At 39.1% G+C, this 16,311-nt stretch overlaps 1 protein-coding gene across 1 annotated transcript; it reads right to left on the reverse strand.

The window, feature by feature from the left end:
* Nucleotides 1-3,801: 3,801 nt before the first annotated feature.
* On the reverse strand, nt 3,802-13,340 carry tmem170b (transmembrane protein 170B). The gene is made up of 3 exons (XM_058618464.1): nt 12,958-13,340; nt 6,091-6,261; nt 3,802-5,507 (listed from the first exon to the last, which is right to left on the reverse strand). The coding sequence occupies exons 1-3, from the start codon at nt 13,112-13,114 to the stop codon at nt 5,377-5,379; spliced, it is 459 nt and encodes a 152-aa protein (XP_058474447.1). The 5' UTR covers nt 13,115-13,340; the 3' UTR covers nt 3,802-5,376.
* Nucleotides 13,341-16,311: the final 2,971 nt, after the last annotated feature.

The raw sequence follows: 16,311 nt of genomic DNA on the forward strand, positions 1-16,311 counted from the left end.
ACGCAGTCACAAGTCGAGATTTTACAGCATTATGAGGACATCTGTCTGTCTTTGTGGATATTACAGTGTTAACATTGTAACATGGTGTGTGATTTCATGGATTTTACAGTGTTATGGGCTTTTTTTCTGCATTATGAGAACTTAAATCTGTAACAATAGCGTTTTTTTTACAGTGCTAAGATGACTTTTTACACCTGTTACAAAGTGTTTAATGGATTTCACAGTGTTATTGTGGGTTTTAACACTGTGACAAGGTGAGTTTTTCAGGTTTGGACAGCGGTGTGGGGCACATCCACTGTCTTTTACCACAGTGAAACAGTGTGTTATTATCAATTTAAAGGTTTCACGGGCACATCAGGTGTGTTTTAAACCAGAGATTTGGACAGTTGTGTGCGTACTCTGTTTCGAGGGTGTTACAGGGACATGACCAGTCTTTTTACATTGCAACACAGTGTGTGTTTTCAGATTTAAAGGAGTCAAGGGGACGCCAGGTGTGTTTTTTCATGATGTGACACAGAAACTATGAGAAAACAACCATTTTCCTACTAATAACGAGTGTTTTTTGTGCCTATATCTGCAGACATGTCAATAAGTAACGTACGTTTGGAACCAGATGGTTTGCAGAAACATACAGTGTCAGTATAGTGTATGATCCTGGCACCTTGGTTAAAAATAAAAATATAATCCATGTTAATTGTGATGTGCACTCTTCTGTGCGAAGCTTTTTACTCGACGCAGCTCAGGATGCAGAACAAAAACTCTGACCTGACAACGTTTCCTGACACATCGTGTCAGACATTGCTCAGTGACCTGTCCGCACCCTTTTTGACAAATTGAGGGTCCACGAGAAAATGTGCACAAACCTCAACAACAAGAGAAGAAAATACAGATTTTCCTGTTTAACTACGACACTGAACACGGCAACAACACTCACATGTCACGTCTGCTACGAGCCACACACACACACACACACACACACATGCAGAGGCTGCCCCTCAGACACCGTCAAACAGAGAGAGATCAGTGCTGTGACAGCAGGTGAGTCATCAGCAGCAACTCACACATGGTCCCTGAAGAACTGAGCTAAAACATTCACAATGTGTATTTTTAAGATAAGAATAAGAGTCTTGGGGTAAATAAAAAAAAATCGAATCAAATAAATAATTCTCAGTCCAAACAGTCAAACTCTTCCTTCAGGCTCCTTCGCTGTGCAATATCGCCCTCTTGTGAGCAGAGTGAGCACTGAAGGTGAGCCGGGACAATTACATAACGACATACAGCACACAGTTCACTACACAAAGTCTGTTTCTCCAAATTCATAAGATTGTGGTTTCACAAGCTCAGTGATACCGAGCCAATGTGCAAATGTCACAAAATGGATGAAAACTAAAACTTATCTTTTAAAGTATTAATTAAAAATGTAAAAAATAAAGATAAATAAATCTATAATGTGAGTGATACTTTGGTATTATCACATAAATCCTCTCACCCCGGGTTTGGTGCTGTGAAAAAAGAAATCTGCTTGACGATCTGTGCCAATGAATGAGCAAGTAAAGGTGCAGTAGGCAAGACATAAACATTTTATATTCATATATACACATATGTATATCCTGCCTACTGCACCTATAATGGGCAATAAACTGAAATTGAATCAATTTCTCGCTGTTCTTCAATAATGAAGAACTGAAATGTGTAAAAAGAGTAGTTTCAAGCACATTCTTCATGTTTGGTGTAAATACTGAACTGGAACACGTACACCACAGTCGTATCATCATCAGCACATCATGCTTAAAAAAAACAAGGCAGATTAAATTCAGTGCAAAATGCAAAGTTAAAGTTACGGAACATGGGTAAATAAACGACATAAAGAAAAGAAGGAGCCGTAGAAAAAAAAAAGGCAAATCTGAGCAGCAGAATGTGTCTGAACTTCTCTGGGGACGGACGACTTTGTGGGAGTAGTAACTTGACAGTAGTTAGTGAGAGTTAGGGCTGGATTTTTCAGGGTTAGCACAGAAAAAATCTGCTCTCAAACTGCAGAGACACAGACACACAACCCTGACACACTTCCCTTTAAAACTGATGTAGAAAAACCAGATCGTAATCAAACCAGACCTGAATAAAACCGCTGAAGACAAACGTCAACCTTATCTTATAAGACGCAGTTTAACACCTTCAGGAAATACACTTGTTCATTTTCCTGTTGAGACTTTGATGTGAAGAATATAGAACTCTTGTGTCTGTACGAAAGAAATAAGAACAACTTTAAAGATTAAATGCAGCTCTGTGACACCTTTGAATCAATTTAACAACCGAACATTTCTTTCTTTTAAACATCCAGTTTTATCCTGATGCTTTTCTCTGCCCTCTATGACAAATATTTGGATTTGGATCTGAATAAACGTCTCTTGCACGCAGATTAACCAAACAAAATCACATAATAATAATAATAATAATCATTTGAGAGCATTAAAAGTGAAAAACCTCCACAAAACTAAAATACCAGAATCTGTAGTTTTTTTGGTTTATTTTTAAATGTGTTCTTATGAATATACAGAGGAGCTGGTGTGTACATTATGTTTCCTGTTTTCAGTCTTGAGGTTTGACACACACGAGAAGATCCTCAGATCTTACAAATATGTGTGCAAACGGATACAATGACAGATTGAAAAGATTTAAAAAGCAAAGCACGTAACAATGTTGCTTTTCAAGCTGACAAAGAAACAAGACTGAAGACATGAACAAGCCTCACACTCTCGCTCCATATGCACACGTTTGACTTCAACTGATGACACAAGACCAGAAACACTGTGACACTGACGCTCATTTATAATGTAGGTCACTCACACTTGACACAGGCGCTGGTAATCACAACAATTAGCCTCCACCTGTGTAGGAGGGAACAAACAATCGAGTTTTAACAGCGTTAACACAGAGAAAAACACAATATATCAACACAAAAAAGACTTCTAATAGATGTTCTGCAGCTCTTCTGTGTGTGTTCTGTATTTCAGTGGCTTTATTAGTTTTAGCATTATTTTATAAGCTTCATTTTATTAACTTTATTAGTTTTATTATAATAGCTTTATTGTACTAGCTTAATGAGTTGTATTAGTTTTAGTAGCTTGTTTCATTAGCTTTATTTGATTAGCTTCATTAATTTTAGTAGCTTTGTTTCATTTGCTTTATTAGTTTGATTAGCTTTATTTGATTAGCTTCATTAGTTTTAGTAGCTTCATTAGTTTTAGTAACTTTGTTTCATTAGCTTCATTATATTAGCTTTATAATGTTGTAGCTTTGTTTCATTAGCTTTAATATATTAGATTATTCTTTGTAACATCTTCAAACATCCTTGTATAGACACATAAATACATTTCTTTGAAAGGAATGACCTCATTTCTGATTACATGAGTCATACAAATGTCATTAATTGCCCTTGGTCAGTCACATGTTGGAAAAACTAGTATAGTATTGACACTATACTAGTATGACACAAATTGCAGAACACATAATTGTTGAATGTAACCATCTCTCAGGTTCATTGGTACTGAAAAAGTATCTTCTCCCCAAAAGAGGAGCTAACATTAAGGTTTTATTTTCAAGGAGAGAAAATGTTTGAAAACTGAACACTGACCGTGACCTAGTGTTTCTGTTTCTCCTTTTATGTCCAGTAAATTGTATTTATGGCATGTATGAAGACGTTAAAGCCTTTTCTGTACATCCATTAGAAATATTTGACTTTTTTGAAGGTGTATTCTGTTTCTGTGTTTGTAAAACTGTTAAATCTCCTTTGATTGTTCACTGTGATGACCAGCACATGTGTCAAGGAGGAGTGACCTACATTATAAATGAGTGTCAATGTCACAACGACACTGAAGACTAAAACGTCATCACTTCAAGTAAGAATGTATACATATGGAGCAAGAGTGTGCAAGACTTCAGACCCAACTTGTAATATTTGATATTTGATGTAAGTTTGATAAACACATGATTTAAGAGTGGGGATTACCACACACTCGCCTCATCAACTGTGACTTTAGAGCAAAACAGATTATTAATGTTTTTGCAAAAAAGAAAATTGCCTTATTCGTTTTGCAGCACGACCTGGATTATTTTATTGTTACTTAATATCCAGCTGTCGTTGCTCCAAAGGCCCCTCGCTGTCATATACACACACATACACATCACAGCTCCTTTAACACACCAGGATTCTGCGTCATAAATGATCAAATGCAGTTTATGGCGTCAGGGTCAGGAGATATTAGTTTGTTCCGCGTCCTCGGGGCAAGACACTGAACCCAAAACTTGCCCCTTGACGACTGTGTGAGTTATGTGTAACAGCAAATATGCTCAAGATACAGTACAATCACTCTATGAATGAGTCAAAACTGCAAAGATTTTTGACTGGTTGTTAAGATTAGGATTATGTCTGTTAATCCTCTCACTACACGTCTGGAAGTCAAGAAGCCATACTTCACCTGGATCATTGGTCTGATTGGTTGTAGGTCTATTCAATTGCGTATAGAGGCATTTTGATGATGCCACTTGGACGTGGGAGGTGACTAAACCCTTTCCAGACTCATACTCAATCTCAAAGGTTATGTGGTCTGGCGCTCAATTGGACCCAAAATCTTTTACCACACAGGCACAAGAGTAAGAGTTACACTACGTAAACAACTGTATTCCCCAAAATGTCTCCTCTTGGAGTTTTGTTCTGGTTGACACGTAAGAAATCAATATTTCAACACGACAAACCAACGTAGCACTGATGCTGGTTTTCTCCTCCACACGTTCAGCTCCACCTCCATCTCAGGTCAAACAGCGTCTCCAACTAATGCAACGTGCACAATTCAAAGCTGTATCTTCGACTCAGGAGTTCAATGGTGCAGCTTTTGAGCCTGTATCTGCATGATGGTGAGGCTGATGAAGAGGGTGTTTCTGCTCCTGAACACTGTTGGGTCGTCGCTTCCTAAACTCCCCCCTCGTAGCTCCTTTTGTTCTCATTACATCGTGACTACAGGTCGTCACTGTTGATTCACATTTTTTAAAAATTGCTTTTCTTTCCCACACGAGTGCAACAGAGAGCATCTTTGTCCCAGAAAAGGTCATTGGCACAAACGCTGGAAACCCCCCCTCCCCGATCATGGCTTTCAAGTTCAGAGGATCTCCACCTGCTGCTGCTCTGTGATTCTAGCAGTAACAGGACAGAGACACAAGGGGGCGCTCTGTCCTTCCATCCAGCCCTAAAGGTCCAAAGGATATCTGCCTTCCTCCTCTTCTCTGAGGTCATGGCGAGTTACGTGAAGTCTCTGATTGGCTCAATTCATGTTGCGTGGTGTCGGCATCTGTCCTTCTGCTTGTCGAGGGTTTTTTTGTTCTTCACAGAGTGGCCAGGATGCGTGAGAAGGATATGACGACAGAGAGTGTGGTTTGGCCCACACCGAACACCAGAGCCTCCAGTGGCGCCATGTCCTTCCCTGCCACACGGTAAACGCCTGCCACCGCTGCACCTGAGGGGAAAAACACGGCAGCAGTGTTTAAACTACCAGTGTGAGAAGTGCTAAAATCCTATATTGTCAAAACACCAGGATAAAGTCAGGTTTCATCTGAAATTCAAATATCCATTTGAATTTTGAGGGGAAAGTTAAAACCTAGACCTTAACATTTGAAAATATGTAGCCTAGATGCCCATCAGACTGTAGTAATGACTGCAGGGTCCAGCAGATGGCGCTGTAAGCACAGTTTGAATACCCTTGGCTCAATAAGAAGGTGATGTTTTCTTATTTGGTTGTGTCAATGTAGGACGGATACACTGTGCCCTCAAATACCATCATGTTTTCTAAATAGATATAATATCAATTAAACATGTTTTGTCCTTATTGGACATAAATAGCAGAAACATCTTGTGCTACATAAACTAAAGTAAGGTTGACTCTCTGTCAGCTCTTGGTTGACAGGAGTCGACATAGAAACTCCCACCATCCTCTTTTCTGTCCCTCAGTGTCACGTCGTGTCTTTTTCTGGACACTGACTGCTGTTGTGGTCAATGTGAAAGTAAAGGAGAATAAGGGAAGAAAAAAAAACCCGACTTACTGGTGATGACGCCTCCAGAGAGCGATGCCAGGAAACCCACGCTGACCAGCACCAGGGTGATGAGGCGGCCTCTCTTGTGGCGCTGCAGCATGACTAACATGAGCAGCCCCACCACCCCGTGGACAAAGAGCGAGGAGAAGAGACACCACAGGAAAACCCAGTACCACATTTCTGATGAGGAGAAGACAACAGATACGAGCTGAAGACAACGGAAAACACTTGTTTTCTCAACAACACCTGTTGTCTTTCACACATTTCTGAATGCATGAAATGTGTACTAATGTAAAGGTACAGTGTGGGGAATGCAGCTGAATATCCATGACCTTAACCTTCCCTTCCAAGAGCCTATGAAGCCTTCATGATGAATCAAAACACAAAGCACATGGTGGATGATGGCCAACTCCTGATATATAAATAATATAAATAAAGAAGGCTCATTCTGGAGTAAAGACGGTTGTATAATTATTCTTCAATCTTCAATTTCTGCCAAATGACAATCATTTAAACAAGATTTTACAAGTATGAGAATGTAGTCAATACCTCAATTAACCCTAACCCTAACCCTTTAAATGTGTTAATATTAGTGAATAAAACACATAATATAGCATAATAACAAAACTACAAGATGACTTTTACTTAATAGTATAGAGTATTTGGGTGTTTCTACTTTAGGGTATTTCTATTTTTACTTAAAAAACTACATGTTTATGTGAAAAAACTGCAGGAAGACAGGAAGAATATGTGATCTAATACTTTTTGGATCTAGACCAATAAATCTCATAATTTTTTGTCTCTCAGTCCAATTACATCAGTCAGAACAACATTAAATCAACACTTTGAGTATAATATAGAATATAGAATAAAAAACATACATATAGATTCATTTCTTCCTGGTCAAGTAAAGATAAAATGTCCTTGTCATGCAGTTTCTGGGATGTTAATGCTCAGATGTAATATAATCCAGCTATGTGGACCATTGGCATATTTCCTGATTCATTTCACAGATTAGCACACAGGTTTAGGTGCAGAGATACAGTATCATCAGACCTGCACAAGTAGCTGTGAGCCAGGGGGGCTTTTGAATTGCTTGCTTCACTATGCAAAGACTGTAAAAATGTAAATAAAAATCAGCAAACCCATTTTAGCTGAGTCATGTTTACGATACTGAGATACAGTATGCAGTATGCAAAGGTCACTGAGTCTCTTCTGTAGTGAAATGAACAGTATCATTCATACATTTGATCAATTGTGTAAAAATAAATCAACATAAACAATATTAGTTGGAGAAGGCGCCAGCATAGAAGTCAAGGAGCCAGAATCTATAAGTCAGATCTAAGCCACTCTTAGATCCTTGATACATTTAAAAGTCAATATCTGCCAATACCAATATCATGTATCCCTGATAATCAGTATTGGTGTCAGTCCAACACTGGTCAAACTCTGGAATGATCCCAAAAGCCTTAATATCACAGAGTGTGATTGGTATTGGTGGAGACTCCCAGTTGTGATATTGGTATCAGAATCAAAAAGAGGCACCGAGCCATCCCTAATTGTGCCGCCTCTGTCTGTATAAATTATTTATATAATAGGAAACTATTTTACAGAAGCTGGAGGATATCATTAGTCTCTCATCCACTTCTTCGTCCCTCAGTCTTTCTCTGTTTTTCTGTCTCAAAAAGACAGATTTGCATACAGAGCTCCAGCATCATCCCACTCCGCCAGCAAGTGCTAGTGCTTCTGAACCACTGGCACCGTGGGAGCGAGGAGGAGCCAGCTGGAACTGAGATTATCCAACAAGAGAAGAGATCGGCCAAGGATAACTGTGACCAATCCAGAGAGGGGGAATGTTGTGTGAAAGGACTGAGCCTGTCTTGTTTGGATGGAGCAATACAAACAGGAAATATGACATTGTTGTGTGGGTGTAAACACCCAAAGACTCGATCACGTTACAAAGTATTTCTCAGTTCTGGAGCCCAGTGGGAAGCTCTTTAGCATCGAAGCACTTAACCTGGTTGTTCCACAGTCCACCGAGCGCCTGCATCTATTTATCGATCAGGTCGTTGGCTGTCGAGTCGACTCGAGAGAGATGTGACAGCACAGGAACACAATGGCTTTTTGTTCTGCGTGACTGAGTTAGATCACGCATCACGGGCCTCTCACTGATGTCGCCGTACAAACAGATGGGAGACAGAGGAGGAGAGGACGACAGTGGTTTCTTTCCATCGTTGTCATTATGCATGAACCCATGAACCAGACACTGACTGAGGTCAACATCATCCAGGACGTTCACGTCCCTTCAATGTGTCTCAGAGGGGACACAGGGGACACAAGGACACAGTCAGCAGCTGCAACCTCATCTATTCATAAGAATGCACAATTTTATTGGCACAAAATTAGTATAGACCGATATTGACTTCTAAAATGCATAATTGGATAATGGCAAACATACAAAGATCCCCCAATATGACGAATGACTAAAACAGTAGAGTGAATAAGCTGCTACATCCTTGACTTCTACGATCTGCTGAAATGCAAAATATTGTGTGATTTCACTACAAAAGAGACAAAATGATCAGTGCAGATGGGCACAGGGGATAATTTATATATATCATTATCGGTTATTGACTCCATCACCTCTGCAGTGAATCCCTAGTTAAAAACTGGACAAATTCAGCTTTTAATTGTACAAAACAAATATTGCCCCATTAGAGGAGCTGGTGTGAGACAACTTGCCCTTTTCTTTTAAATTAACAAAATAAGTGATCAAATATGAAAAATAACCTTTGTAAAATAAACAAAATGAGCTTCTACTTCTCACTTTATTTATAATGTCAGTTACTAACAAGTAAATGGTCTTAAAGTTATTAGTTTCAGGTATTTTTTGATAGAATATAATGTCAATTTTGTAAGTTATGTAAATTATATAACAACTTACAAGATGCATCAGTATTAACCCTTAGTGCATCCTTGATAAAATGTCATGAGAATAATACCCAACTCCTTATATGGACATCCTGGGGGTTTGTGTTTATAGGTCACATATTCAGGCTTTAAAAATGTGTGTTTTTTGATTCACTTTATTTCCTGAATAGTGATACAAAGTAGCAATAATTGTGCACAAGTCACAAAATAGAGCGTTTTTTATTTTATTTTTGTTCATAAAACAAACCAAGTGAACTTTGAACTGTGACGTATTTCAATTTTACTACTTTTACTTACTTACTTACTTTTTGCACAGGTTTGTTTATATAGTTGGTGAAAATAAAAAAAATAAAAAATCATCAGACTTTCTATGTTACGCTTGAAAAAAGGATAAAAGACACTCTATATTGCGTATTCTTATTCCCTCTATATATACTGTACATTTTAGCATAGTAAAGGGAAAATGCAGCCTAAATGCTCCGTGTTCTAAGGGTTAATTTATCAGTGACTATATCAATGCAAGGGATCAGAATTATGCAGAATTAAACCTTTTTTTTTTGCGATTTTTGAATGCGTGCAAGTATTTTACTAAACACAGTGTAAAATGCCTATATTGGTTAATCTGAATGCTTCTTTCCCCCCTGCTGGGCACAGATGGGTGGGCTCTGACATTAACAGCTGCTGAGAATTAAATGCCAGTAAAATCTGTCTTGGGTGGATTAACGAGGGACCGTTACCTGTCAGGCTGGTGGACGACATTCAGAGCAACATATTAATGCTTTGGTTGCAGCGATTCCTGCTGCACTTCATTATGAATTACAAGCTTAATATACTGTGTGTGTGCTATTACGTTTTAAATAACACTAGCGAGAGAAAAAGGCGAGAGGGAAACCACGGCTCGTTACATTGACACAGGCCGGTCCAAACCACTCTTGGCAGGTGATTTTTTTGTGTTTAGCAGACGCCGGATGTTTGGCAGAGCAGTTGCAGGTGAGCAGCTGTGGGCTCAGAGATGTGCTGTGTCATGTTCAGAGAAGCAAAGAACGTTTAGCAACGTTAACGTCTGCTAAACCACAGCTACAGACAGCTTTAGAGCTCGTCTGTCAACAGTAAACCATGAACTAGTTTGATAAGATTGTGACGAAGCACGGAGTTTGCAACGATGCCGCAGTTTTGCACATTTGAGAAAGAGAGAGCTGCGATATCGTTGATGAGAAGAGATAAATCTGGTAGTATCTGGACTTTAATTGCAATACAAGCGCAATGTATGTTAAAGCCAAAATGTGTGTGAAAATGATAATTTTAGATGAATTACTGCCTTGATTTATACACATCTTATTCTACAGACTGGGGAGAATCTCACAGATCTGAGCAAATATCGCACAGTAATCATTTTAAATATGTTTTTTTTTCAAATGAAAATGAGAATAATGACGTAAAAATGACCATTCCCTCTCATATCGCAAATCATATCTCAATTTCAGTCAAAATAATCCCAATTACATATTTATGCAAAATCGTTCATCCCTAGCGTGGATTATTAGACACATAGTTTATTTTCAAACCATAAGACAAACTATGTTTATGTTCTCTCCTGTGCTGAGCTGAAACTGTTGTGGGAATTCAAGTTATCAACAGGAAATGTGATTGTTTAATCAGCTCCCGATGGGCCTCAGTACACAGAAAGCCAAATGTGTACATCTGCCTATGGAGTCCATCATGTTTAAGATTCACACACTCGCCCCCCCGCCCCCACCTGACCTTATCTAATGTCCCAGAAGGTCATTTTTCATCTGGCTGGTTAAGTGTGGGTTTAAGAAGGATCGGGTGACAGTTTCATGAACCTTGCTCACTAAAGCCAAGCGGTGTCAGCTCGTCCTCGCAGGGTTCTGCTCACTGGCTTCCGCAAAAAAAAAAAAAAAAAAAAAAAACACATGCACTGCAGCTTCCTGCTGACTCAGCATCATCAACTACCTCTTTTTTTCTTGTTTTTTCTTGTTTTTGCTTAATGTGTTTCCTAACACAGGATGCCAGCTGTGCTTCATGAACAGTGCAGTATGTGCCAAGTCAGCTATGACCACATGTCCGCCTTTGCTGCAGTCTTTTTTCATAGTCTCATATGAATATTCTGTTGTTTCCCGTAACTTAAAAGAACTAACGTTTACATACCATTACAATATTGAGAATGAATGGCAGGAAGTGTGGTGTGCCTGCACTGTTGATAAGACGTCTGCACACTCATGTTCCTAAATTGTTTTACTTTATTTATTTTAACCTCAACTAATTCTCCTTAAAGCCTCTGAACACATCCACTGTTTTTAACGATGGCTATCATGACTAGTAGGGATCAACCAATTATTGGCCTGGCTGATTATTTTTGATTTCATTTTTTTATCTATTTAAATATTTTTACTGGATTATTTTTTAGGCGGGTATATACAATTCTGAATTTTCATAACAGCATAGTGATTGCAAATATTGATTTTTGGCCTCATTAACTCGTAATAATCAATATCAATATCAGCCCTGAAAAAAACAATATCAAATTTGCAAATTTGTGCAAAATGTAGCAAATCATTTACACCTAATATTACACTGTAATTTTCACAGAATGTGCAATATCTCATATGTAATCCTGGTTTACAATGTAAATACTGAGCCCATTCCGTTTATACTTAATGTACTGTATATACTGTGTAATATATTCTATTTTTTTATAATGTTAATAGTCAATATCTTCTTAATTATACATTCAAAGATGTGGAAATGCATGTGTATTATTTATTACTTTTACTGTCTTTGCTACTGTGACACCGTAAATCTCCCCACTGTCGGATTATCTAAGGATTATCTAATTTTATCGAATTGGTAAATGAATCATTTCATACACACATAAATCTTAAAGTTGAAAGTTCTGCCAAATTGTTTGTCCTGGTGTCATTTTCCATTGTTTCATAGTGCGTCCTCATCATGGGCGGGGTCTGCATGAAACTGACATGACGTTGTTTTAAACGTTAATCGTTCAGCACTTCCTGAAATACCACTCAATATATGGTGTACTTATATATGGTTATATATGGAGATTTTAGACATTTCCTTTGCTAAATGTTGGAGATTAACACATGTTTTCAGGGACTTTTAAGTCTTTTTAACTGATCTACCGTTTGGCATTTTTCAGTTTGATTCTTGTGTTGGACGTTGCGCTCATGACTCTTCCAGTGACGACACTATCCGACCAATCAGTGGCCGGCAGTCTGTTGACGTCACATTTTGTCAGAGCAGGTGATAAAAAAGAAAAACACCAAGTATCATCACTAATGGAAAAGCAAAAAAATTTGATGAGTCGAGCTAGAACTGAACAACACATATGTGTCACTACCTCATATAACCACACTTCAACAACAGCAAAATAAAAAAAGAACTATCCCTTTAAGAAAGTATCTGAGGCTTCCATTCAAAACTCCATTGACAAAAACGTGAATTTTCCCTCAGAATGCAAACGTTCTTCACACACTGACACCCAGAGAGCTCTGATCACCGGACTGCAAGACAAAGGGATGATGATGGGATGGCGTGATGGATAAAGAGGGGGCAACACCTCATTTACTACACAGTCAAGACACAATCACGCAGCGGAATGACTGATTAGCCGCATGGTGTGTGAGGATGTCTGTGCCAACAACTACGGAGTGCACGCGTGGACAGTGGAGCGTTGCAGCCGGTGTTCAGCTCCTCTACCCGGTCACAGCTCTTCCCTTTGCTCCCTCAGCACTGAGCCATTCAATCATATTTATATATCTAGTGCATGAAGGTTTGTGCTCCACAGCCAAAGCTGCAGATGATGATGATGATGATGATGATGATGGTGATGATAATGGTGATGATTTGAGTGTGAACACATGAAAACAGAGAGTAACTGCACCTTCCATCCTCCTCCCTTCATACCTGTGAAATGCTGCAGCGTCGTCCCTTGCACCCAGAGGCTCAGCACCTGCTGCACCGACAGATTCACGGAATAATCCCGGTTGGTGGTCATGTTCGTGCCCGGGCTCTCCCCGCTCTTCTTTATGGAGTAGCTGTACTTGTGTTTCGACGAAGGCATGGAGGAGACCGGGGTGGCATCGGGATGTGAGGCGGCGGCTCCTCCCCGGCGCGGCTCGCCTCTACCGGTGCCTCTGCTTCGGCTTGACGTCCGTCTCCGCACCGGGAAGAAGGGAAGAAGGGCCGCTGGCTGCTCGCTTCATCCTCGGTGGTGTCGGTGTGGAGGCCATGATGGTGGAGCTCAGCGCGAGTGAAGCAGCAGCAGCAGCAGGAGACGCACCGTCCTACATCAGCTAACCCTGCTACATCACCATTAAAGGGACAGTTGCCTCATGATGTGACGTGGATGTGGGCGTTTACACTTATCATATATTATTATATTAGGCAGGTTTCCATTCAAATGTGCCACTTTAAAGATGAGGTACGTAACTTTTAAATATAAATAACCGTCCTATTTGAGCCATTGCCAAATAATTTCACACAACGCTGATAAAGTAACGTTAGGGGAACGTTCTGGGAACCAAAAGGGAACGTTCTCTAAAGGCCACTTTAAAGCTGTGGTATGTAACTTTTAAATATAAATAACCGTCCTATTCGAGCCATTGCCATATAATTTCACACAATGCTGATAAAGGTTGTATAAAAGTAACGTTAGGGGAACGTTCTGGGAACCAAAAGAGAACGTTCTCTAAAGGTTGTATAAAAGCAATGTTAGGGGAACTTTCTGGGAACCAAAAGAGAACGTTCTCTAAAGGTTGTATGAAGGTTCTAGAAAAGTAACATTAGAGGAACGTTCTGGGAACCAAAAGAGAACGTTCTCTAAAGGTTGTATGAAGGTTCTAGAAAAGTAACATTAGAGGAACGTTCTGGGAACCAAAAGAGAATGTTCTTTAAAGGTTGTTTAAAGGATGTGACAATGTTCTGGGAACCAAATGTGCAACCAAAATCTAACGTTAGGTAAACCTTTCATGTTAACCTCAGGAGAACCTAGCGGAAACCTTCAGGGAAGTTCCCGCAACCATAAGATAACGTTCCCAGAACTGGGAACCAAAAATTGGGGTTTCCACTCCACATGACTCTCTTATGTTTCTCAGTTTAAAAACAAACAAGACAAAAATGCTAATCTCTTGTAACCCTGCACAAAAGTGATCGGTTCATTGTCAATACAGACTATAACACTAGCAAAGTGAGGTTTGGCTAAAAATACACAAGTTGTCCATGTTTTTACCGACTTTCAAATGTTCAACTCAGTGAGTTCCAACCAACAACCTTCTTATGTAAATGGAATAAAACATGAAGAATTGGCAGGCAGCTAAAGTTGTTATGCACTGGACCCTTAGTGGTATAAAATGTGCATTTATGTGTATTACCAATAGTGACATCTAATGGTAATATGACATCATATTCCAAGCACCGTCACCAAAAAGGATGTCATCATCAACAAGTATGTTCAATTGCTGCTGATGACTTTACCATAAATACAAACGTTTTAAAATAATTATCTTCCTTTTACTATGTTAAATAGTTCCATCTGGCACCTACTTTCTCAGCCAATCAGAGGAGAGGAACACACCTGCAGGTACATAACATTTAAAACAACATTATACATTGTGTAACAATAAGTATTGTTTTTTTGTTTTTTTGGCTCCTGTATCATCCAAAATGCCTGATATAATCATGAATGATATGAATGGATGAATATGAGCAGGGCACAAAGGAAGAGTATGTTTTAGTTAAAAGATTCTGGTTTAAAACACACAAAATATGACTAAATGTCTGAGTTTAAAAAATAAATCCACACGTCTTTGCTGAGTAACATATATTGATTCACCTTCCTCAGACAGACGGTGAGAAATGAACACAAATGAATGTTCTGGAACATTTCTCAGAGGAATGCAGTATTTTAAGATGTGGCCCAGTTCAGATGTACGAGGGCGAGGGCCACGTCTGACATGTGACCTCTTCTGAGTCTGGAGATCTTTCTCTACACAATGCAAAGGTTAAAAGAGTGGGATTTTAAAAACCTGCTGAGTCATGTGGGGAATTCATGCACAGCCAATATTACAAAAGAGCAGGTTTACACATGAACCAATGTCAAAAGGACGTATTGTCCGAATGATATAGATATGGAATGGTCTTATATCTGTATCTCTTGAATGGCCACCAGGGGGCAACTCCCTAGTTTTGTATGTAAGTCTATGAGAAACTAAGCCAGTTTCTCACTCAATTTAGTGCATTTTCAGAGGAGTTTATTTCCTTAATCACATTTTGTACGTATGGTCCCATTTATTGTCAGATATCACCGTGTGATTGACAGTTAGTGCTATCATTAAGTGCCTGGATGCAGATGTCTGTAGAAGCTCTATGGTTTCTTCTGATTAAAAAAAAAAAACACAACAACAAACAAACAAACGTAGCACTGGTCAAAATACTTAACTTGAGGCTTTAAAGGAAATAGAAGTTCTTAAACAAATATGTTTACTTCAGCTTCAAATCTTACATCAAGAACAGATGTAATATTTACCCAAAGCAAAAGAAACAACTTCTAATTTAAGATTCTGTGTTGAATTTTGTAGGTTTCCCAACTTCAGAGGGTTGAGGTTTTCATAAATAAAACATTAAAATGTAAATCACAAACGGAGACATATTGATATTAATATCTTTTTAATTTAGATTGCTTCAAAGAACAAAGAATACATATTTCAATGAATAAAATTGTATATCCCTGAGGCCCCTGTGCAATACCCCCAAGGCCCATCAATGGACCACAGTCCACATTTTGGAAACATCTGGCCTGTTCAACAATAAATGCATCACAATGCCTAAACTTATCAACTACATTATAGTTTATCTTACTTTTGCATTAACGCCAAAATAGAAAAATGATTTTTAGTGTAATGTGTGTGGAGTCAGGTCAGCTGTGTTGACAGAGGTCGGGCTGCAGTGGTGGGAGGAGATGAAGAAGTAAGCGCATCAGTGGTCACAGCAGTGGGATGAAAGAACTCTTTGACTCTCCCACAGCGTCCCTGCACTGATCTGAACTGTCTCAGCTCCAAGAACAAAAGACGCATTTACCGTACAGCTCTCGCCTCTTTAGTTTCCTGCCTGCCTAATAACCACAAACACATGCCGTGAAGGTTAACTCTGCTTTAACTCTGACCCCATGAGAATCTAACTTGTGGATCCACCACAGGCGAAACAAACAAGTTATTAACAGTCAGTGTAGATTTAATGAGCCGATGACTAAATGCTGAAATA

The sequence above is a fragment of the Solea solea genome, chromosome 20 (assembly GCF_958295425.1).
Source record: "Solea solea chromosome 20, fSolSol10.1, whole genome shotgun sequence".
In the NCBI taxonomy this organism is placed as follows: Eukaryota; Metazoa; Chordata; class Actinopteri; order Pleuronectiformes; family Soleidae; genus Solea; species Solea solea.